Source organism: Zonotrichia albicollis, chromosome Z, assembly GCF_047830755.1.
Source record: "Zonotrichia albicollis isolate bZonAlb1 chromosome Z, bZonAlb1.hap1, whole genome shotgun sequence".
In the NCBI taxonomy this organism is placed as follows: domain Eukaryota; kingdom Metazoa; phylum Chordata; class Aves; order Passeriformes; family Passerellidae; genus Zonotrichia; species Zonotrichia albicollis.
The window spans coordinates 41,479,402-41,504,852 of NC_133860.1; the positions used below are offsets into that span (position 1 = coordinate 41,479,402).

At 36.4% G+C, this 25,451-nt stretch overlaps 1 protein-coding gene across 6 annotated transcripts in view; it reads left to right on the plus strand.

Annotated features, from left to right (window-relative positions):
- Window positions 1–25,451, plus strand: part of AP3B1 (adaptor related protein complex 3 subunit beta 1) — a 153,891-nt gene that overhangs the window by 12,929 nt on the left and 115,511 nt on the right. For 5 of the 6 annotated variants that reach the window (XR_012577999.1, XM_074532249.1, XM_014267994.3 and 2 more), the window contains exons 2-6: window positions 1,650–1,725; window positions 7,934–8,008; window positions 13,241–13,336; window positions 15,559–15,719; window positions 18,758–18,824. Coding sequence is in view for 5 of the 6 variants with exons in the window: in XM_074532249.1 (XP_074388350.1) it covers window positions 1,650–1,725; window positions 7,934–8,008; window positions 13,241–13,336; window positions 15,559–15,719; window positions 18,758–18,824 (475 nt within the window). In the remaining variant the exon portion in view is untranslated. Of the gene's footprint in view, window positions 1–187; window positions 449–1,649; window positions 1,726–7,933; window positions 8,009–13,240; window positions 13,337–15,558; window positions 15,720–18,757; window positions 18,825–25,451 lie in introns of those variants that run through there. The other variant, XM_014267995.3, reaches the window with a different exon arrangement.

Consider the following 25,451-nt stretch of genomic DNA (forward strand, 5'->3'; position numbering starts at 1 on the left):
AACTAAAGGGTTTATGACCAAATGAATGACAATATTTTTTCTCTTTGTAACTAATTCCAGCTTTGGCTTACACCTTCTGATATGAAATTGTGAGAGCAGTGATAAATCCATATATATCCAGGCTCTGCATTCACTTTTAAAATCGTGTCTGGATATATTTGATCTGGCTGAGATGGAATTATTTTCCCTTGCAGCAGTCTTCGTCATGCTGTGTTTTGTATTGGTAGTGAGAGCGGTGTTGGCCACACACCAGTGTTGTTGCTGTTGCTGAGCAGCGCTCATACAGGAGTCAAGACTGCCTCTCCAATATCCCCCTTCCCTACCAGCCTGGAGTTGGGCAAAACCTTGAAGGATGTGTGGCCAGGACTCATGGCCCAGGCAGACCAAGGGGATATTCCATACCATATGATGACTGGTCATCAATAAAAGTGAAGAACAAGGAAAATGGGTGGGCGTTCTTTCTTCTTCTTTCTTATTGGTCTTCCAGAGCAACTGCTAAGTATACTAAAACCCTGCTTCCTGGGGAAGTGGCTGGACATTGCTTGCTGATGTGATGTAGAGAATAAATGTTTGGTTTTCCTTTGCCTCTGCATGCAGTTTTTGCTTTTGCTTTATTAAACTGTCTTTATCTTGACACATGAGGTTTTTTACATCCTATTCTCTCACCCCCATCTTGCTTCAGGAAGGGAGAGAAAGAATGGCTTTGTGGGCATCTGGTGTCCCACCATGGTCTACCCACCGTGTTGCCTTTCACTTGTTTGAAAGTTCACAGGGTTTGAACTTGGAAGGTCTTCAGAGTTCTTCAGAATATTTCCGGTGTCTCAAGTTTCTATCTACTTTTATCTTTCAGTAAATCAGGCAATCTAGATGTTACAAAAAAGCTGTTTCTTCAAAGAATCTTTTTTGTAAACCTTCGTATTCTATAAGTGCAGTTAGACTGTGATCTGTTTACTTCTAAAAAGCCAAGCAGGATGAGGTTTCTTATTAGTGACAGCTAATAAAAAGCTGTATCTACAAGAGAACATTCTTATTAACTTGATATTTTTGTGAGAGAATTTTATTTCAGCTCTAAAAAGTGCTTGGACACTGTATGTGTCTAATCATCAAGCTGTCTTAGTCCTACAGCTGGTAGAACGTACTTCAGTCCTGAGGCTTTTAATCCTTAGCATAGAGGATAGCAAATTGCTATCAGAAAGGCAGGTAGGAGCACAAGGTTATATCCGTGATTCTTAGTGAAATTCAGAGCATACTGAAGTTTGGATTTTTCAGTGACTTACATAAGCTGATATTATATTTTAACACAAACATGCCAACTTCTAGTTGTTACATCTGGCCCTCTCTGGAGGACAAGGGAGAAGTGAATGAGTTGTTGGTTTAAACTAAGCTCTTCTTGTGCTTTAGGATTTCAGCCTTCGAGACAAGTTCACTTAACAGCAGATTGAAGTTGCATCGTCTTACATTGTTTTTAGAATCTGGTACATTCTTTTGCTAAACACTTCATTATACAGAGTAAAAAAAAAATTAAAAGCGGGGAAGAGGGAGTAGTGCTTCACCAATAAGTTGCTGAGCTGATGCAAGCCTACAAAAAGGTATTCTGGTTTCATTTTTTCAGCTTTTCTAATTGATGCTTTACTGTATTTTTACCATAGGAATGAAGACCTAAAACAAATGTTGGAAAGCAGTAAAGATTCTGCAAAGCTGGATGCAATGAAAAGGATTGTTGGGGTATGTGAATTTTTTTTTTGTTACAGTTTTTATTTGTTGGGGGATATGGAAGTTTATTATTATTTTTATTTCTTGGATGGGAATAATGCTTTCCTTTTACACATTCTTTACCAGATTAGCATTCAAGTCTTCAAATGATCTCTAAAAGTTGTGGTGAAGAAATGGTAAAATTCTTAACTTGGAATTGTGTGTAGAAATTGGTGTATTTGGATATATGCAGTCACATGCTTTAAAAATATTTATGTAACAGTGCAAATATACCTGTAAACAACTATTTTCAGTGAGACCTTGAACTGGAAATGGCTTCTCAAGAGATGCTTCAAATTCGTCAGACTGGAAACAACAGAAATGTGCAGGAATAAAATGACAAGTTGCATTTACTATTTTTATTTTATTATTGTATGAGGTTTTTCTTTTTTGATTGAGCATCATCCCTGAATATTTGATAACTTATTTCAGGTGAATGTGTGTGATTGAATAATGTTTAACACTATTATATGTTTAAACCCTATAAACAAAACTTCATGAAGTGGATGGAATCACTTTATTTCTTCTTAAAAGCATGGGAAGAATGTACTACAGGTGATTGTTCAGTGTTCACTTGGCTTTTTTGTTTTGAGGCTTTTGAATCTGCTTTCTGTCATTGTTTTTTCAGTCTACTCGGGATGTGCTTTATTTTTCTGCTTGGTTTTTGCTTACTTAATCCTGTCCAAGTACATACCAAAGTGAGTAGGTACAGGTGGTGTCATGTGATCGTGTTCTTTCCTCTAACTCCAGAGCTGGCTTCCCCCTTCATGATTGTCCAGTGATGGGAATTTTAATCAGGATTGTTGTCTTTTTTCATGTAATCCCTTAGTCCTGCCAGAGACACCATTTACCTGTGAGGTCCGGGTAACCTATCAGCTGTTGTTTCATAATGTCTTTCTTGGGTTTGGGAAAGGTTTTTTGATTCATCTTCTCCAACATGATGTGGGATTGCTCAAGGGTTTGACCAGTCTGGCATACAGATGTACTGTTGCAAAAACACATGATCTTTATAAGTGCCATGGTAAACTTACATTCTTCTGCTTCCCTCAGAAAGTCATTTTTTTCTGGTTATTGCTGTGGGTGGAAGAGTTGTGGCAAGTTGCCTCTTGCTCCCTTGTTTTTGTTTTCTGAATAGCTGGCCAAATCTTTTTTGTATTTGGAAACTGTTGAAACTGAACGTCATTGTGTATTTATATATATGGGGGGAATTAAAAAACATTAAATTGAATCAGCTTTAAATTTTAAACCAAGGCTTTACTGGGTTGGTTTTTTTATTTTCCTTTTTTCGTACAAAAAATGCTCTCATTACAAATGAGTATGCAATAAGCAAACTCTGTAATTTTAGATACCTGCTCCTGCTGAACATTCAAAAGAGGTTTTAATGGCTTCTTTAATTTCCTGGAAGTGTGTGATACCATGAAGTTGGAGATGTGTAGTTAGCAGTGATAGCTGTGATCCTTGATGGACTTTGGCTGAAGTGATCAGGCTCAAGAGGTCTTCAGCGAGGGAAGGCAGAATTTACTGCACACATTGTTTCTTCTACTCCCCCATTTTCCAATTCTGACAATTCTCTACAGTTTCCAATAACAGATTTCTGTCCTTTCTCTAGTTCATGGTTGTTGTTTTCTGTTCCTGTTCTAAGCACTCTGCACTGCAGGAAGAGCACTACTTCCCCAAATGGCAGTGTGCAACCTTCTGATTTTTGGATATTTTTCCCTTGCTTAGCTGCTGCTACTTGAAGTAGAAACAGCCCTCTAGCATATAGGGCTGACCATTACTTAACGGCAAGTGAGTTGTTTGATTTACTGAATCCTCTGTTTCAGTTCCTTTCATATCTTCAAGGTATTTGCTGTTTCCTGTGCTATGTTTAAAGTGGGTTTCACACCAGATACCTGGCACTAACCTCTGGCTGACATAACAAACTCAAACAATGAGCTTGACAGGCCAAGACTGGGACATTTCACAATATGAGCATGAGGCCTTGTAGCAGTGGCGATAATGTTCTTGTGGAGCACAGAGGTACTTTTGTGCTTACATGCAGAGGGAACCTTACATCTCTCAGGAATGAGATGTGTTTTTCAGAGATGAAAGGCTTCCTCTAGCCTTATTATTACAGGAAAAAGGAACTCTATTGTCAGAGTATCACTGGAATGCTTATTTTCGAAGTGTTAGATAGTTAAAAAAACTTAAAGAATCCACAACTTCTCTGGCCAACCTGTTCTACTGCCTCACCATCCTCACAATGACTTTTTCCTAACATCCAGTGTAACCCTATCTTCTGTCAGCTTAAAGCTGTTATCTGTTGTCCAGTCATTACATGCCCTTAGAGAAGTCCCTCTCCAGCTCCCTTTTAGCTCCCTTTACATACTTGAAGGTGCTCTAATGTCTCTCCAGAGCCTTCTCTTCTCTAGGCTGAAGCCTGTCCTCACAGGGAAGATGCCCAGTAAGGTGTCCTTAACCACGCAAGGTGGGTTAGTCTTTAAGGTTCCTGCCAACCTAAACTGCTCTGTATGACTATAATTCTAGGATACCAACAGTTGTCTTAATATTTTAGTATTTAAGAGGCTTAACTTTCATTTGTTCATATAGGTGTGATAGCAAAGTAGCAGGAGAATGCTGGTGCACTTTTTGTGGTTGCTTCCTCCATTAAGATAGTTCGTGAACTTTCTCCTAGGGAGATGGAGATTCATTACAAGTAAAACAAAATCTGTCTTCCAGAGAGTGACTTAAAACAGCATTGTTTCAAGCATAGGAGTAGTCCAGTTTTGATCTCACTTCTCCCTTTATGCATGAAGGTACCTAAGTGTACTTTTAGCTAAAATATGACTTTCGTGATCAATGACCTTTTTTTTTATCAGTGTGTTATTTTGCATGCTTCTTCTTCTTATATGCATGCAATAAAATAATTGCAGTCTTTGGAAGAATATATGCAACACAGCTGGTTTAGAAATAAATTTTTGTGTACATATTCTACTATATACATGAAAACATAAAGCTGATATTTCTTTTAAAAGATTCACTGATGTTAAAACAATGAGTACTAGATAGTGAAACCTGTTTGAATTTCTGGGGAAAAACCAGAGAAATTTCACTCCTGAAGATTTCAGAGCATAAGTTTAGGAAACTGTCACATGCCTGAGTTCCCTCAGAGTATCATCCATGCCTGTGTGTCTTCTCATGTGGAAAAAAAAAAGGTACATCTTGACATTACACAGCACTTGCACTAGAATGAATGTTTTTATGCAAGAAATCCAGGTGTATAAGACAACACAAATGGCAAATGTCTAGGCACAGCCACAAAAGTGATTTGATAGACATTAGTCTTGGAACGAACCTTTATGTTCTTTCAGGTTAATGATCCATAAGCTAAGGAGGGTCTACACAAGTTGCTATGCAATCATGAATCAAAATACACTCTTTTAAAAGGCCCTAAATACATATTTACATGATACACTGGAGCTATTATGGTAGATCAATTGAATAATCCCAGTAATGCATAGAGTCATACCATTACAATGTATCAGGGACGTCTGAGGATCATCCCTGTTTTTGAGTATTGTAACTTCTGTTGCACCAAGATAAGATGATAATTTTTCATTCTTTCTTACTTCTCTGCAGTGCATCTTGTTGCTAAGTTCTGCCTTGTCATTTTGAATTTGGCATTTATTGTGGAGACCCCCCAGTCCTGAAAGTAGTAAATCTATTTTAGATTCTTAGTTAAAAACCCCTTGGAACTCATTTAATGTGCTTGCTTTTTCACAGTACTAGTGTCACTTCCTGTGTTTTAATACAGGTGCAATGAACAGTTTAAGATGTTAAATGGGTTAGATGAAAATGTCATGCTGGACAGCTGCTCTTACTCCCTTTTTGAAAGACTGAATAATAGCTTGGGCTACAGCTGCCTTCTTTTTGGCATCCTCCTTCTAAGCTTCTCAGAATATGCGGTTTACTAGATATTTCCTGGTTTTGTGTGTTCTTGCTTTTGTTGCATGAGATCCTAACTCTTTATGCTTTTAATCAATGAAATACACAAACAGATCTGTGAGTTGAGAATATGAAGTTTAATCAGCTGTATAATGTGGTGTAATGGTTGGAATGTAATGGTCATGGACACGAGTAACTGCAGCTGCAGAACTCCTGTTTCTTTGTTGGATCCCTGGGTATTTTTTGTAGCTTATGTATCTTGGACCCCAGTGGACATTGGTGATAAGAGATGTTCCTCAGGGGTCTGTGCTGGGACCTGTACTGTTTGATATCCTCATTAATGACATAGATGATGGGATTGAGTGCACTTTCACCAAATCTGCAGGCCGCACAAAACTGAATGGTGCAGTTGACATGCGCGAGGGACAGGATGCCATCCAGAGGCATCTGGACAAACTTGCAGTGTGGACCCATGGCAGTCTTATGGGGTTCAACAAGGCCAAGTACAAGGTCTGGCCCTTGGGTCAGGGTAACCCCCAGTATCAGCAGAGTTTGGTGGATGGAGGGATCAAGAGCAGCTCCGACAAGAAGGACTTGGGCATGCTGGTGAACGAAATGGTATCTGTGACCTGACAGTGTTCATTAATAGCCCAGAAAGTGTTGCCAGCAAGTTGAGGAAGATGATTATGCTGCTCTATTCCACTCTCTTAACAGAGTCCCAACCTGAAGAACTGCATACAGTTCTGCATTCCTCAGGACAGGAAAAACAGACATGTTAGAGTGGCTCCAGAGCAGGCCACGAAAAGGATCTGAGGTCTGGAGCACCTCTCCTGTGTGGGCAAGCTGAGACAGTTAGGGTTATTCAGCCTGGAGAAGACTCTGGGGAGATGTTACTGCACCTTCCAGTACATAAAGGCGTCTGTGCGAAAGCTGGAGAGGGACTTGCCAGTAGGGCCTGTGATTGCTCGATGAGAGTGGATGGTTTTAAACTAAAAGACAGTTGATTTAGATTAGATTAGATTAGATTAGATTAGATTAGATTAGATTAGATTAGATTAGGAATAAGATTTTACAAAGAAGGTGGTGAAACACGGGGACAGGTTGCCCAGAGAGATGGTGAATATCCCATCCTTGTAAACATTCAGTGAGGGGCAGCCTGATCTGTGATTATCTTGAAGATGTTTCTGCTTGCTGCAGGACTAGATGACTTTTAAAGGACAATTCTATGATTTCTTAGTGAGATTTTGTGGGTTTTGATTAATGTGATGTTTGGCTGGCTGAATCTTGACCTTGAGCAAGACACACAAATTCTTAGAGATGGGAGTGCTCTGGGTCTATATCAGCAAGACTGAACCTGATGTAACTTGATGTAACATTGTCCTGAAATTCCAGTATTTGCAGTTTAGACATAAAGCACTGCCAGACATCCTACTGGAATTATATCTAAGCAGAACATTGTGCAGCTGTAGTGTATATGAAAGTATTTTATTCCTTCTTATGTACCCGGTTTCCTACAAATAACTTCCTTCTTAAGCTATTTGAACAAGACCTGAAGCTAAGCCGGGCTTTTGATGTTTATGATCTTTATTGTGACAGTTGTATTGTTTGTGACATGCCTTGTTCATGATCAAACACGAAAACTTTGTTTCAAAAAAAAAAAAATTGGTGGGTTGATTGATCTTGTTTTACTGTGTGGCTTTTGTGTTTTTTTTTTTCTTTTTTGTTCTGTATAAGCACTTTATGGCCTTCTGTGTTTAGCTTGCTTTTGAAAATAACTTGATTTTGTTTTTAAAGTGTGATGTTTATTTTTATTTTTCTCCTTGGTTCTGTTGCAAGCAACAGCTGTTCCAGGCAAAAGGAGCAGGACTTAAGCTTCTATGACTTCTTGGATTTTGTTGGGTTGGCCTTTTTTACCCCCCTCTACCACCCAAAAGGTCATTCTGCGGGGCTTTTTGGGTTAGAAAGGTCGTTGGTTTTAGTAATTTTGAAAGCATTAAAAATTATTTGCTGTCTTATGTGTTAAAGTCCAGTTCAAGTCCACTCCAGCAAAATCATAACCAGACAACACCCAAGAGTTTTTATTGTATGGATTGTATCCTTTAAGGTCTAGTAATTAACAAAACCCCAAATCCTTATCCTCAATTTCATAGAAATGAGATTTGAAGTAAAGATCTGTAATAAACCAACAAAACCCAAACCACATTCTAAGAATTTATATTGTTACATTACTCAGATTTGTCTCTTCTTTTTTTTTCAGATGATTGCAAAGGGAAAAAATGCTTCTGAGCTGTTTCCTGCTGTTGTGAAGAATGTTGCCAGTAAAAATATTGAGGTATTCCTCTAACTTGTTAAACATACTGTTGTGGAAAATCTGTTTATGCAAATTTTGTCTATAATTGTATTAGACTTCAACATAATGCATAAAATCTCTAGTATCATTAATGGAACTTCTTAGGAGTTTATTTCAATAATGTCATTGTGGTAATAATTTTATGCATAAATGAAGGAAACCTGTTGGGTGATTTGGAGGAAGAAATAGTAGCTCTTTACATTTAAAAGAAAAATTGCCTAATTTTAGAAAGATTATGAGGTATGATGTAATTGAGGAAAGTTATTGTAGTTCAGTATTTGAAGTGTGGTGCTTTTTGCAAAGCTTGGGTTTGTGCTACATTGTATCTTTAAACATCTATTGCAGATCAAAGCTGAAAGGTAATGTCTGGGTAAAAAAAAAAAGGTGTGTTCTTGCATCTGTATTGGGTGTTATTAGACAAAAAGTAGCTTGCTCCTGTATCTTTTTTTTTTGTCATTGTTTCTTGTAAGAAAGCAAGGGAGGAAAGTCCATCCTGGACTTTTGAAAATTCAGATTTCCAGTATGCTAAAAAATTGAGGTTCTGTTAAAGTTTAAATCCGCAGGGTTACTGTTGTATAACCACAGGGTGTATGTAGAAAATGTAACTCTGATGCTCACTAGCATTACTGCGCATACTCTGACAACTTCTCCGTAGAAGTGTCACAGTTACAGTCGACTTTACAAATAAGATTTTGATAAAAATAGCATCTGTAAGTTTGTAGTTTGAGACCTCATGGTGCCTAATAGACATCATTTTGATGAAAGCAGAGTGAACATGCAATGACTTTAGTTACTTCCAACTGCTCAGGATTGTAGTTTTTAAAAAACGTGGGCAACAGTTGTTTGAAGTATTGGATTTTAAGGAGAGAAATCATTTGAATGTATGCTTCAGTTCTTCTGTCCTCTTCTGAAAATATGTACTTCAGACTTTATTATTTATTGTTATATTTTTATTATTAGTAGGAACAAAAAAATATTTTTTCCCTGGCTTATGGCACTAAAGGTTGTATTTCCAATAGTAATGGCCTCAGCAAACTCCTTTCTCACTCTAACATGCCGTGATATAATGGATGAAACATCAGTTTTCTTCCTTAGTTACATGGATGGATATTAATAGTCAACTTTGAGTTTTATTTTAGCTTTGAAGAAATTATTCTTTTTTAGTTACTACTTTGAAATCTTTGGGTTTTTTTGTTCTTTGAGAGAGAGGATTTATTTGGTCAAGGCCAAGTATTGAGCTCTGGTAAGTCAAGGAGGTGCAAATATGCAAAGATGCTAATTCATAGTCTTTCAGGAATTTACTGTATTAAAATAATTTTAAAAGTTGTAATTGTACTTTTAGTGACAGGCAGTAAAAACATGTGGGTAAGAAATCAGACTAGTTAAATATTCTGTTCAAATGTAATTTATGTTTGTAAGTTATGAGTAGTCTTAAATCAAATTTTTAACAGGGAGACCTTAGACAAAGACAAGTGCCCTAAACAACATTATTTATCTGGAGTTCTTTTAACTGTTAGGGCTGGAGCCTCTAGTCTGATAGAAGCAAGACTGTCCTAGCTCAAGGCTTTTAACCCAACCAGTAGTGAAGCTGAGACTGTATTCCTGGTAGGTGTGCACATACATGTAAATATTTTATCTGTACTTACACAGAACAAATGTGCATGTAGAGAGGCACTCATGTAAATTGCCACGGGATATTCAGGTGAGCACAAACAGTATCAGCAGCTTGGCAGTTCAAGATGGTCTGCTAGTGGAAATATGTATATATACAGTGCTCATCCTCATGGAGTCTGCCCAGTGCCTGGCCCATGGATCTCAGTCACCCCTGTTGATGGCATCTGGACATATGAGCCCCTAAGGCTGTAGCCCTTTCTTGTTTGCTGGTACAAATGTCTTTACACACAGGAATCCCTCTAAACCAGGACTCTTCTGCTCCCTCATGGACTTGCCGTTGGACACACAGGTGTGTGCACCTCTGCGCACATACAGGTAGATCTGGCCAGAACTTTCTTGCTCCTCTACTAACTAAGCCCCTGTGGTTGTGCCCTTGAAGAGATGCACAAAAATCGTGGTTCTTGCCCCTAGAGACCCACAGGCCATGGGCTTTCCTTGCATCAGGATGGGACTTCACTGGTCTGTGGCATAGCCAGCTCCTCCTGTGGTCTTGCCCATAGATGCTCACACCCACACCTACTTCCTTCCCAGACCACTTCACCCACTTGTCTGCTGGTGCAGCTTGGTGCACCACAGACAAATTGGCTTGTGCTTGGTTTCACATATTCTGGTCTCTTCAGTTACACACATGCTCATGGGGCCATCTAGCTTGTGGTTCCAGCCTAGGTGCTGGCAGCCAGACCCTCACTTTTTCCAGATGCTTGCCTCCTTGGGCTTAGAGATCCCTATTGCTTGATCTAACATTGCAGATGCTGGAGTCATACTTTAATCCCCTCACTCTCGTCTCTCTAGTTGCTGGTGCCCATGGACATAGCAGCCCTTCAGCCTGTGGCCTGACTGTAGGTGTAGGCACATGAATGCATCTTCACACCAAATAAAGAAAACAGTTCCAAATGAAATTTAATAAGTCAATGCAACAGATTGTGCTATTCACATGCAGAGAACAGAAGGATAGATGTACCAATTATCAAACTGTTCAGCCCTCTTATCCCTGATGTATTATTTTCCAGATCATGTAGATATCCCTTGCTTCTCCTTCACTTTAGTTCTTCCCCAGAACGTCCCATGTCATGTCTAAAATACTTTTCATCTGTGTCCCATTTCTGTACATGTAAACACCTTCAGTCTGAAAGGTGCTCTAGTCTTTGTTGATTTTTGGTGGTTTTAACACCTGGACATAGGAGGTGCAGCCCTCCTGAGGTTTTTCTGGGAGGAGTGTGATAGGGTATCCTTTCTCTGAGTCCTAAATATGTTTTCCCTCCTATTATTTTGTTTCTTTCTGCATCTCTGAGCTGATGGTTCCTGTTATGGGCTTGGGAGAAACTAGAGGGATGTGTGCACACATCCCTCCATCCCCCGTGTGGGAGGGATGCTTTGTGGGTGTGAATATGAGGTCTTAATCACATAACCAAACACTATTAGTAGAAGCTTTCCACTGTTTATATTTTATGGACCTTTTCTCCTATTGTAAAACAAATAGACAGTTATGTGAACTCACATGTCATCAGCTGTGCTGTAGTTAAACTTCCCTACTTACCCATTTTTCCACCACTTAATGCTAACATATTTGTGAAGGAAGAGACTGTTAAACTGAACAGAGATCAGGATATTTAGTAAAGCCATCTGACAAATTTCTCTATCAATTTGAGTTAGATGACAAGTTTAATTTGTAGTGTAGATGTACTTGTAGCCATCTAGTTAGACGTTTTCTGTCTCAGAAACTTTATCATGGTCCATTACATAGGATGCTTTATGAGAAGTTACTAGATTAAGTCCAATTCTTAGTGCATTGATCCTGTTTCCTGAAAATGTTTTGCCAACTTTTTCCCTATTCCTAAGAATTCTTAACCAAATCTGTCTGTTAAAGTTGCTGCAAGGCAGTAGCCTAAAATACACTGATTTATCTGAGTAACCCTGAGAGTAGCTCGGTTGGCTAGGGCATGGTGCTAAAAACACCAAAGTTGTGAGTTCATCCCTGTATGGGCCATTTGTCAAAGAGTTGGACTCAGTGATCCTTGTGGCCCCTTCCAACATTCTGTAATTCTGTGGATAAAAATTCCGTAATTCTGGATACAAAACATTCTTTGTATCCATGTCATTTTCCTGAATTTTCTGCCCAGAAATGGCTGCTATATTTTTTAAAAATCAGGGCTCAGTGCTCTGATGCAAGAAAATGGAGATGAAGAGGTGGTATAATATGTGAATTTATTTTAAGAGATGCAAAGGGCACCTTATTGTTTACAGAAGTGCCTTATGATTTTTTTGTTGTAATTGCATGCTGACCTCAGCTTGATTATATGCACTAAGTCATGCTTGGTAAGGATACAAAAAGTGACCTAATAAACAATTGGTGGTATAGAACAAAAATTAAGTCTTCATCAATAATTCATGGATTTATATGTACTTATATTGATAAATTAATTAAACAAATCTGCCTGTGTTCCTCAAGCCTAATGTGCCCCTGTTATGATTAGGTTTATAGAACAGAGCATTTTAACATTGAATGAAGGTAAATGGTAAAAGAATAGTGTAGTCACGGAGCTCTGAGTGCTTCCATTTCTAGTCACAGAGTGGTTTCAAGGAAAGGAGGCTTTCTTTGCACACCTGCAGTCATTCAGTGCACAGGCCTCTTGTGGTCAATGTTGATTGCTACTTCTCTAACTGAACAAAAAATAATTTAGCGTGGTGTAACCGTCTGTGATTTAATATTATGGGTTTTTGCCAGAATTGGCACAAAGATAGGTCTTCTGATAGTGACAGCAATTATTAGCACAGCTGTAGTTGAGGGTCTTTCAGAATTTTCCATTATAAACCCCAACAGTCAGTTTACTACTCAAATGTAAAAAAATGTTTTCACTGCTTCCTGGATATGAAGTGAATTAAACTTTCCTGGGGTAAAGTGAATTAAACTTTCCTGCGGTAAAGTGAATTAAATTGAATACCCTCCTCCCCAAAATCATACTGAGGTTTTCTTAATCTTTGGACATTGTATCCTTTGTAGTATGCTTTGCTTATATTGCATCTTTTGAATGCTTGTAGTCATGCAGAGGTGAGTCTAACATCCTTTGTTTTCATCCAAGATAATCAGATTTGAAAGTAAGTTACCACAGTTAATCTTTAAGTTATATTCGCTTTCAAATGTGTTAAAGTAATTTATTTTGAGTTTCAAGGTAAAATAAAATGGTCTTGTTGAAATTCTTGGTTATTTCACTTTAAACTACTTTCTATAAGAAAAAAAAAGTATGCTCAAGTGATCAGTTTCCCCATGTCAGCATCTTAGTTTATTATAGTCTTAATTTACTAGTTAATAACATAAAGCGGAACTTTGTGTTACTACTCTTCATCTGACTGTTTAATTAATTAGGTAGCATGCAGCACCTCAGGCGTTTCATAAGACGTTGGGAGAAGCACGTGGGTGCTCTGGGATCTATTAGATTTTTCTTAGAAGAAAATGTTGGTAAAAATGTGAAATCTAGAAGCTAGTTTTATAGAATTATAAAACTTGCTCATAGTGAAATTCACTGTGTTTTTTCTTTTCAGATAAAAAAGCTTGTGTATGTTTATCTGATGCGCTACGCAGAGGAGCAGCAAGATCTAGCATTATTGTCCATCAGTACTTTCCAGCGTGCTTTGAAAGTGAGTGACTACTAAATAACATTTTATGGGTAATTTGTAGCTGGTAGCACAAAAAAAATATATCTGTGTAAGTGTAGTATGGTAAACTAAAGCATGTAAATATCTACATCTGCTAAAGTAGTTTTAAGTTACGTGATCGACGTATTTTTTTTCTTCTACCTCAAACCTTGTCAAGCAGCTAAGTAAGCCTGAAAGACTTAAAATTGCTTCACTTAAGAAAAACAGCAGAATGGTGCTTTCAAATCGACATGCCAAATATTTAATTTCTGGAATGACTTTTCTCATTCCAACGTAACTTGTATGTATGGAAAAAAGACCCGTTATTACCGTGAACCACCTATATTCCTTTTAGTTTAGGTCAAAAAATGAGCTTTGTGTACAACAGAGAATTGAAACATAAGGAAGACAGTAGTACCTAAATTAAAATTTTCGGTGCCTTGCACATGATACTTTTTCATTAAAAACACAGAAAAAGTAGCTTTTTGTACTCTTGTTTCAAATGAGATAACAATGAGAAATGGGATTAAACAGCAAAGTTTAGGATTGACTTTGAAGTGTGACTGTGGAGAGAAGAAAGATTTATTAAGTTTCTGTTCTGAAATTTGGCCAATTTTTATAATAAGAAAAGATTGGGCTTTTTGTGTACTCTTCTTGTATTCTAGGTTCATTTCAGTTATGTTACTTAACCCACACCTTGCATCTTGTTGGAAAATGTTGCGATCAGAGCACCAGTTGTGCAGCTGTAGGAGGATCTCACATCGACTAGAGAGTTTTCTGTCCCCTTCCCTTGAACTTTCATCCCAATGTCATATGTACTGCCTTCACTATCTGATAGCCACAAAAAGCTAGAATTCAAATGGCTTTGTATCCAGTGTTTTTTGTGATATATGTATACAGTGAACACTCCTCATGGCATGACTCTTTTAAAAGCTGTGAGTAATGAGTGCAGAGGGAGGAGTGATAATGTTGTGGCTGAGTAGCAAAAAAAGAACTGGTGCTGAGACAAGGGGGTAGACACCAAATAGTGGAGATTGTCAGCAACTAAGGAAATTACTAAGCCTGCTATGAAAGATAGGTCTCTGTTTGGTTTTTGTAATGTTTTGTTTCTCATTTTATAATGATTCTAATTTGGCTTTATGTGTGGAGATTTTTTTTTTTAACTCCCACTGTTGAAGGAACTTTTTATTTTAAACTAAAGTGGCTGCAGATGAGCTTTGCGGACTCTAGTAGGAACAAGATCTTTTTCCAGAAATAGTCAAATAAAGAGCTTTCACCATCCAGATATTTAGTACTTAGAAGCTTCTAAGATGCAGGGATTTTGAGATCTTAGTTTAATTGATAATTAGGTAATACCAGTGTGAAAATATGTGTTGCCCGCTGTCGGTCCTTGGGAGAAATGATCTTTGGGAGTTTACCTTATTGCAAGACATTGTACAGTATGGTGAATTAGTAATGCTGTAATTTCACTTTTCTAGATTTCAGGGGATTTAGTACTTGATTAAGCAACATTTTTCCCTTGTGTTCCAAACCTCATGATTAATGAATATGTTTACATAATAGTTCATCCAAATACAGATGTGTTGGATCTCCAGGCTAACCCCTAGTATTGTAAAATTGACCAAAGGACTGGCGCAGAAGAAGAGAGGATAAGAAATAGAAAGAAATCTCAAAACATTTAGCTGAATATTTTGACATGTTCTTTGAAATTATTTTTGTTACTGACTTCAATTTATAGCTAGCAATAAAGCATAGAATGGATATTTGTCAAAAACTTGAATGGGAATGTCACAACTGAGAATAACATTTTTATTTGGCATTTTGTAAATACAGGCACTAAAATTGAGTTAGTCTGTCTCTCAGAATATCTGAATTCCACTTGAATTGCAGCAAATGTATGAGATTATTAAATAAAATATTCATATTTTTATCTACAATTAACATTTTTTTTCTGGAAAATTCCATGATGTTAATGTTTTCCTTTGTAAAATTTTCATATTTTCTTAATGTTTAATGTTCTATCTCTTTATTTGTTTTACTTTTTTTTGTTGTTTTGGAAATACCTTTGTGTGAAGAAGTTGTTAGCATGACCTTCACTTGCAAGTCTGACTTAGATTTGCATGTTTTAATGTGTCATCACTAATTAGTGTAAGCACAGCAGTGTATTTAATGACTTGTTTCTGCACTATCTTATTTTATTTCACCCCTTCACTCCTGTTTTTTAGGATCCTAATCAGTTAATCCGTGCAAGTGCTTTAAGAGTTTTATCCAGTATACGTGTCCCAATTATTGTTCCTATTATGATGCTTGCTATTAAGGAAGCCTCTTCTGATTTATCTCCTTATGTGAGAAAAAATGCAGCCCATGCAATCCAAAAACTGTACAGGTAAGTGTTTCTGGCAATTACTGAAAAACAATTTGCAATAGTTGTGGGCTATGTTTATAAAGACTACTGTGAATTTAGCATGTCTCAGATGTATTTCTTTAAAATTGTGGGATGGATGTAGACATTCTGTCGCTCAGCTGGTTTGGTTGTAATTCAGGTAGTTCTCTTGATTCCTGGACTTAACAGGCTTACTATAAAGAGATACAAAAAGAAACTGATGCACTACCTTTTGTTTTTTAAGATACTAGTTATTTTCATCTGTGTAACAACTATTTTAGTGGATATTCACACAATCTATGAATTCACTGCTTCACGTATGTATCTTTCATCCTTGGGCATTTGCCTGAAAGTAATTTGCCACACATGTGACAAAAGAATGCTCACGTCTAGAAATTTTATCTGTGCAAGTCAAAATCTTTCAGATCTTCTTACTTCAGAAATTCTTGCTTTGTACGAGTTCTTATAAAGATGTGGGTACTGGTTTGCAGAGGTGGTGTCAATGGAACCCGTACCTTTACAAAACATTTCCAGGCATTTATTCTACTGCTTCACTTTTATTTCACCAATTCCAAACAGTGGAGATTAAGAGATGTTAGAGGTTCTGAATCAGGTAAAAAACACAGTAACAGAATCTGGAGAAACTGGCCTATCTCCTTCTATTTTCCATGTATTCCTAGTGGTAGTGAAATGGACATGGAGCTAACATGACAAAGGAAAACTAATGAAACTGATGTTCTGTTTCCTTAATGGTTCAGACGGTCTCAGAGGGTGCATCCTTCAAAAGCTGTCTTCATGCAAGCATCCTAAGTATCATGATACAAGATTTTGAGCTGCTGTAGCTGGAAATTCCTCCTTACCTGGACTAGAGTAAGCTTCGTGATTACTTCTGAGTGGAGCTGGAGTTAAAAATTGTGTCCTTAGTAACAGGATTTGGAAGCTGTTTATAAAAAGCGTGTGAACTTTTATTTTCACATTTTCAAAACTTACAATACAAATCCTGTATCTCATAGTGCTAGTTAACTATGGAACCAAGGGAGAGAATATAATTTTCTTGGTCACTGGAGGAAGCAACAGTATAGGAAACTGGTGAAGAGGCTATCAAATTAACCTGCCCGCAGGCAGACTCAGTTGGCTTGACAGAAAGTAAGAATTAGGTAGTAGTTAACAAGCTGTCTTTGTATACTTTGTTTAAAAAAGTTAATGACTGATAGCTAGACAATTCAGCAATACTGAATCATTGCATTACTGATCATACATTGGTGGCAAGGCTGACTTTTGGCCTACTGCAACAAGGAAGTCATTTCAGAATACTAATTTTTGAGTTGGTTGGAATCAGAATCCAGAAGGAATGGGTTTTTTAAGTAAAACTCAACAGATAATACACTCTCCTGCATCTAGCTACTCCATCTTCTGCAGCCATTTGAATAAGAACTAGTAACTATTTATTCTAATATGTTTGTATGCTCCATTTGCTTTTTGGTTTTCCCAGCTTCTCTGCCTGTTTGATAGTTCTCTATTTCAGTTAGTACTCTAGTCAGGGTTCTGGATACAAGTTCGATACTCCAGTCTTCCCTTTATTTAGTGTCATAACAGGAGGAAATCACAGACCTCTTTGGCCTCTTCTTTTATTTTCTCTTTGAAAATGGTCCCCTCCTTGTCTTAAATATCAGGACAGTGGAGGGAGAGGAATGTAAATACATTCATTCACAACTTTCTGAAGTCTTTCTTGATCACATAAATAAATGGTTTTGCTGAAGTTTTTTTAGCTTTAAGTATTACTTTCTCTCTAAATTTTCTGCCAGTTTTTAAAAATTTGAAATAAAACCTTTTTGAGAGACTTTTCCTCTGAAGGTTTTGGTCCTTAACAGAAGATCCAGTAAAACTTGCTTTACAAAAATAGAAGTTGGAATGAAAAGTGATCATGTAAGTACTTAAAAAACTAAGTACGGTTGTGTTGATTATGATGATGGTGGCTTCTAACAAATTTTTGTTACTCATTTTGCATGTTCTGATGTTGCTAAGTGTTAGAGTCTTAGTGAAGTAGTACTCAGCCAGATAATGACTTTGTGTATCTGTACCTGGAATGATATACTGTGCATTAGGGCAGTCGATCACTCAGCATTAAAATTGAAGTATGCAATGATGACCAAATACTCCCTCATTTACCTGTAGTTGTATCCATGTTGAAATGACTTTTCAAAGGCACAGAACTACACTTCTCTAAGGGTCTTTGTATTCATTTTCTATTTTCTTTTGACTTGGCTTTAAATTCTTCTGTGCTGTATAGATCCATGAAGGGGAAGCAGCTGGAATGAAAAGTTTGTCCTTACTTGCCTAAGAAGCAAGTTTGACAGTAGTGGACATCTCTGGCAAATTTTTCTCTGCTCTTGTGATGTGAAAAGATACCACAAAGGTTGTTGCTTGCAAGTTTTGCTTTTTCTCTGCTTTTGCTATTCTAGACTTCAAGCAGTCTGTTTTCCGTTAGCTTGCACACCAGCTTTGTACAGGTACACTTGAATATCATGTCCACATTTCTGAGTTCCAATACTTCTGACTAAAACTAGTGTTTAACTTAAAAGTGGTTGAAGTGTATTACTCAAAGCTTTATGTTGATAATTAGATAATAAAAGTATATAAAAAATCTTTGTCCTGATATTCATTCACCTCTGAATTATATTCATGCTGAAATTAATTTCTGCAAGAGCAGTAAGAACCTTGTCACGTAGCTTCTGAAGTTCAGTCACGTTCTCTGTGATGTTGGTTAGCCTGTCTTAATGATTTTTTATGAGTTTTAGTTTCTTATAGAATACACATAAAGGGTCTAAGATAAAATTATATTTTTAATTTAATTTTATACTTCTAACTTACTTTCAGTCAAGTTCTTTTACAGTGCGTTCTTTGGAATACTTGCTTTTCTGGAAGTGATTTCTTCAAAGTTCTTTGTTGCTAGTTTGTGTCTAAAGGTCAAAAATCAAACCTGCTTTAATTTTGGGTATATCTGACCAAGTCAGTTAAAATAATTTTATTTTTCCTCCTAGTCTTGATCCAGAGCAAAAGGAAATGTTGATTGAAGTGATAGAAAAGCTTTTGAAGGATAGAAGTACGGTAAGAAACAGATTTGTGACATACACATTTATTTTTATAGGGTTTACTCCTGAGGCTGTCATTCAGCAGTAAGTAATACACTTTCCTAACCCTTGTCAATGTGACTTTGTGTGTTTTTAGACATAAGTATCATTGTGTATTTATGCATTTATAGTATGAATGTAATAGTGACTATCCTTTAATAAGATGTAGTTTTACTTGCATCATGAGGCTGTTAATTAGTTTTTTTAGCATGTGTTTTATGTGTGCTTCTTTAAACTTTATTTTGAAAATCAAAATTATATAATAATATGAATCAGTGTGCGAGTGTTTATAAATTTTCATATGCACTTTTTTTATTGGGAAATTAGTTTGATAATTTCAGTTAGTTTGTAGTAGTGTAGGAATAAATTACTTGTGTATGGTGCCCAGTGTGCCTATTGACATCCATCTATCTTGAAGTGTGCATGAATGTTAAAAATTATATTTGCTGTGCAGTTTGTTCTTGCCGGTATCTCGATTTCCACTCTAGTAAATAAGAGATGTTCTGACATAACTTCTGTAAATTTAACACTCCTGTTGTATTTAACCTGCCCTATATAGCTACAGGTTTTTCATATGTACTCCTGAATCTACTCCACAATCTTCAGTTCATTTTGTTTTGCAGATAAGTTCCCCACTTGTGAACTAGAAAGGTAATTGACCAAAGAATCAAAGTTAGATTTCAAAGAGAAACCAGATTTGTGAATTAAAACATTCTCATGTTCTTCTTGTTCAGATCACTACTTAATCCTTTTTGACTATGTGAAAATTTTACTAGATACCAGGTAGTGTATTGCTTCATCTGCTGTTTTCCAAGTGTTTTTGTAACTCAACTGTATCCTCCAGGTTACAGTATCCAGGGCTGTATCCTCTTCTAGCGCAGTCAAGGTGTTCAGAGCATAAAAGGTGCTGTTGACTAAAAGACATCCTGTAAGTGTCACCGAAGGGTTACTGAAAGAGGTGTGTTAGGGCATAGTGGCTGAACAGACGGTGAATCAGTTAGGTCTCCTGACTGCATCTGTGCTTGATTTGACAGAGGCCTTTGAGCTCCTGTGAAGCTGCGCCTGCAGTGGTTGTTCATGTATTTTATTTCATGGTTTGTGCTCATAGTATACATGCAGTCTGTGAATGTGGGATTAGGTTGTTAGTACCAGTGGAGGAATAAAGGGCTAAAAAATACCCCAAAAAAAGTAAAATCTCTGAATTTGTACTCTATATCCTGAGCCTTATAGCATAGGGTAAATGGTTATCCTATGCCTAGTCATTTACACATTTACTTTAACAAAAAAGTACAGAGTAGATTTGGATCTTTTATCTCCTTGGAGTTTGGAATTACTTATGGGGAGATAATGGGCTCATTGCCTATTGGGCGCATACACTGTGTATTGGACCCTGTACTTATAAAGATATCAGCTGAAGCAGTAGCTGAAAATGATAGACTGGACTTAGGTCTGCTGGATTTGTTTGGAGACATACTTGGTTAACTGCAACAACTTTTTGCTCCCTTTGATTCCTCTTTGTCTGTTCGCTAATGAGACCTGATTCCTGTCTGAGCTGACATCTCAGCTTCAGAAGTCTTACGATTTTGAGAACTAATACGAAGACTAATTATTTCAGAAAGAAAACATACATACCTCTTTTTAAGGCTCTCTGCATCTAAGTGTGCTCTTTCACCCCAGACTCCACAGCTTGTGGTGGTCTAAAATGGATCAGTCTCTATTAATCTTTCATCGTTTTGGAAGCACTACTTTAGCGTGGCAAAGCTTTATCTTAAGTAGTTCTCTTTTGTCATGTACCACTAAATATTCCCAGAAAGCTTCCATGTTTACTAACAGAACATGCATAGTGCACAAGAGTTTTGTTAGCCGGTAACTCCAATCTGAATAAGCTTATTCTTTGCCCTAATTGGAAAATAGCAGTTTGCTCACAGTGTGGAAATCAAGAGTGACATTTGTTGCTAGATTCAGACTTTAAAATTGGAGGAGATGCAGCTGCTTATAGGTGGTGGTCCTTAAGTACAGGTGTGGCCTTAGGCTGTCGACTTTATAGGTTTAATAAGGATGCATCCTGGGGAAATTTGTGTTAATTTGATTCATCTTTTTGAATTCTTTGAGGGAAGCTTTACTTCATACACTTCTCCTAAAAGAGAAAGCTCCTTCAATATACTTTCTAAAAGTGTTTGTCATTTTTATGTATTTTACAGTCTTGCTGAAGAATTGATTAGTGGAATGTCTCAGCTTTTTGCAGCTCATGTTCTCTGTTTGACAGTCAGAGTGCCTGAAATCACTAGGGTGATAATGTGTAACTGGAACCACAAATATTTGACACTGACCTTTGGATTCCTTCTACTTAAATGCAGAGCTGTTCCCTTACATTAATATTAGTTGCCATCTCTTGCTAGCTCTAATCTAATGTCAGTGAATCAGTATGTTCATTAAATAGTTTTTTACCTGACTTGGAGAGTCCTAGTGACTTAGTTGAATATCAATGGTTTTCCACTTTTGTTCACTTGATGGAAATGTCAAGTTACTTTTTGTATTTCTATGTATTTAAGGGCTGATAATTCTGAGACAAGCCATAATATGTTAACCACTGGTATGTTAACCACTGTATCTGAAATAATCCACTGTTGATTGATTATTGGTTATTTTGATTATAATGTTTTAAATATTTTTTCTTTTAATCAGTTTGATTTTTTTGATCCATGTTTGGAGGGAGAATGTAATTAGTAATATTAACTAGGTACATAACAGTCTAATATTATTCAGGTGATATTTGACACTGTATTTTATTGAAAAGTAAACTTTTACTCAAAATCTGTTCATTTTCCATAGCTATTTGACCTCAAGCAGGATTTTTGAAATTTACTACCATAATCTCTATGTTAGAGATAAAATAGCTAATACGTGTAGATGCCTCTAAATTTCTGTAAACCAGGAAGTTTTTTCAGAGAGAACATGCTGTTGTATGTCTCTAATGCAGTTTTTGTTGCACGGAAAAGACTCAATGTATTTCAATTAGCCAGAGTAATTTTACATTCGAAATAGCAAGGCATTATCTGGAGGAGAATATTACTATAGAAAAATTAAATAATTTTTAGACAGCATAAGATGTGGGGTTTTTTTGGATCTCAATCGGTAGTAAATTTTAATATAAGCTGAAGTAAGCAAAACTTAAAATGAGATGAGATGTAACCTTAACCCAGCACTTCATTAAAATTTCTGGTGAGATAAATGAAAAATCACTCTATTCCTAGACTGTCTTAACACAAAGATTCAATTAAAACGCAAGCTTTTGGTTAATCTAAAATGCAAAAATATCAAGTGCAAGCCATTGTTAACATACCCTCAAGGGTAGCTGATTTAGGAATTAGAATCTATCAACAAATCTGTGACTTTTTGCAAGTGTATTTAAATTTTAAACAGATGTTTATAAGTATTTTTATTATTTAGGCTTATAAATTCCTAGTTATGTTTTTACCCTTGGTTAACAAGTACCTAACATATTTATAAGCAGGTACAAGAGCATGAATACCTGCTCCTTTTGTTTTTCTAGTAAATCACTCTAGCTGAGCAGGTGACGCAATTTTATGTAGAAGGAAAGATAAGACTATGCTTGTATTCTATGCTAAAATTATTTTTCTCGGGAAGTAATATGGCTAGTCATATGTGAAAGTATAGCTGGGTGTTTTGGAGCAAACTAGTTCCCTTTTCTTTTTAGTCTATTCTGTATTGCTTCGCTCTAATTCTCTTTTTCTATTCCATGATAACCTAGCTTTAACGCATAGGGTTTAAGGCAAGATTTGTTGCAAAAGTTCCTTTTGGAAGAAAAAGATACTGTGAAGGACTGTAGTTAGCAGCCTGTGTGTTTTACAATGCTAAGTAAACAACAATGAAAATGAAGTTCATTAATGATATCTGAGTTATAGCAGGTTAAAGAAAAATAAAATCCATATTGGCATTGAATATTGGCATTGAAAATTAATCATGCATGTTATCCAAACCTGTAAAGCAAAAAGAACTTGTGACTTGCATTCCACAGTCTAAATTAAAGTATCCCAGGTATATTAAAAACTTCCTTACTAAAGGAAAGGCAGGATGTAGTTGGGATGTAGTTGTATGGAGGATGGGTATATTAAAAATGCCCAAATATATTGCTGATTTGCATCTGTAGCTTTGAGTATATTTTATTTTGTATGGGTACATACCTCTTTAATAATGAATTTATTATTTTGTTCGGGTGTTATAATTTTCTATTAGTAATAACATGTAACTTTGCATTAACATTTTTGGGGTGAAAAGACCTTATGCAAATATGTGAGTATAGATGTAAATATGTGAGTATAGATGCAAATATGTGAGTATAGAGATTTCTTTTGCAGACTGCATGGCTACCAGATAAAGTGCAGATTGTTCCTCAGTGACATTCCTTTGATTAAAAGATCATCCTAGGAATTGGTGATGGCTTTGTGATGAAGATCTAACTCTTACACTAAAGCAGTGTATTTAGGCATAAAGGGGAAAGAAAGCTGGGTACTCTTCGACAGTAGTCTTCAGCTGATAAAGTAATATTTTAGTTTAGAACCCAAATGTGTGGGTAAGACAATGTTTTCTTAACTTATTGATTTTATGATGGTAAATGCTTCAATTTTGTGGAAAAAATTACTGAGTTTGTGCAGATGTTTTGTTGTGATAGATCTATTATCCAGCTATTAGAAGATAAATGACTGATCTTTTCCTCTTTCCTTGCCTCCAGAAAATTGAAATAAGAAGGGGAATATCATTTGGGCTGTATGATTAGGGCAGATGGGGTGGCCATTAATTTAAGAGAGAAGAATTGTGGCAGCATGGGCCAACTTGCACTGTATTATCAATCAAACCTCGATGCACTTCTTGTGATGACCCAGCACTCTCAGGTTTTCACAACGTTAATTAGAATTCATGACAAAAGAGATGCAAGGAAACGTTTTGTACCCTTCATAATTTTATAGAAAATTTATTGTTATTAGAGGAACCATTTGCTTAGTGTGATTTTTTTCATTACCAGCTTGTCAACTAGCATAGATAATCTGGAGAAAATATGAACTCCATAGATTGGGTGTCACTTTTGTTGATGGTTCATATAGTTTACCTTGGAGCACAGCTAATGGCTGAAGTTCATAGCAACAGCACAGAAAAATGTGGCATCTAGTGGAAGACAAATGAACCATGTTTATTGCTTTAATATTAAAAATACATAAATGGAAAGCAGCATTTGAATTTGATGAGCTCATTGCTAGTTTTGTTGGAGTGATTTATATCTTCTCCTTATACAAAAAGCTACTATTGACACAGTGAGATGGAAATTAACTGACTGTTTTTTAGAAACTGATATTTTTTGGTTTTATATTCTGATTGAATCATTTTGTTTTAATTTTAAATACTTTTATGGAATGTTGAGCATTTAATAAACACAGATTATTAGCTGTTTCCCTGATGTTTAGATATATAGTAGGATCATACTATAGGGGAAACAGTGTAGGCTAGAAAATAATCTCTTATTGAGAAAGCCTTAGAAAATTTTCTCAGAGAAATCTGCTTGTTACCAATGCATTTTCAGTCTATCACATTCTTACCTTTTTTTCCACTTTCGGATTAAAAGCCAAATTTTAGAAAAGACAGTAATGGGGAGAGAGGCATGATCTTAATAATGTCATGATGAATGGCAGTTCCTATATTAACTTGTAAATTTAGGGACTTGCCACAGGAATAAAGTGCTTGTTTATCCAATGCACCTCTTGCATTTCATAGCATAGGTTCAATTTTTTTACTAATGTCTAAGTGCTCACAAGTGACAGCATGGTCATTGTAAACTTGAGTAGGAGATAGATGTAATTTGAAATTAGTAATTGTTTCAAATTCCTGTATTCCATTTTGACTCGTTCTTTGTATCAAGTTGTTGTATTTTATTTATAGTAACTGAACTTTTTAAAAAACAGCAGTGTTTATAGGATATATTATAAGTTTTAAATTATCTGAATTAGTGTTGTATGTATTTTTTGGTCAGCCTTCAAGATAAATCATATCCAAATGAAAAAGAAATACAGCAAAATGTGTGTACTGAACTACTAGTAGTAAAAGACAAGGGTGCTGTCTTTAGAATTACTGTTGGAAATCTGTGTTGACCTTCACCTATGAACCTAAAAGGGTATTTTTAAGCATTAGACTGAGACTGTTCTGATAGTCATAAACTGATATGTATCAATCTCCCTTGTCTCTATGAAACAGTAACCTACAAAAAGTCTCTCTGTGTGGTCTTAAAGTAGTATGTCTGTCTTTTAAAACTTCAAGTTTGTCATATTGTCCTCTGCAAGCTGACCTTAACTGTAGTTCAGAGTTCTGCATTCTGATAAAAGGATTTTGCACTTTTCTGATGGGAAAGCTTCACAGCTTCTGTGGCCTAAATGAATACCTGCTCAGGACAGGTCTGGGATTAACCACCGCCTTCTGCTGAGCTTTGAGCACCCACCTTATCATCAGCTCTCCACAGTTTTTAAATACAGATGTGCTCTATCGGTAACCTATTATTAAGAAGAAAGTTTAGTGCAACAACAGATAAAAGAGAGCT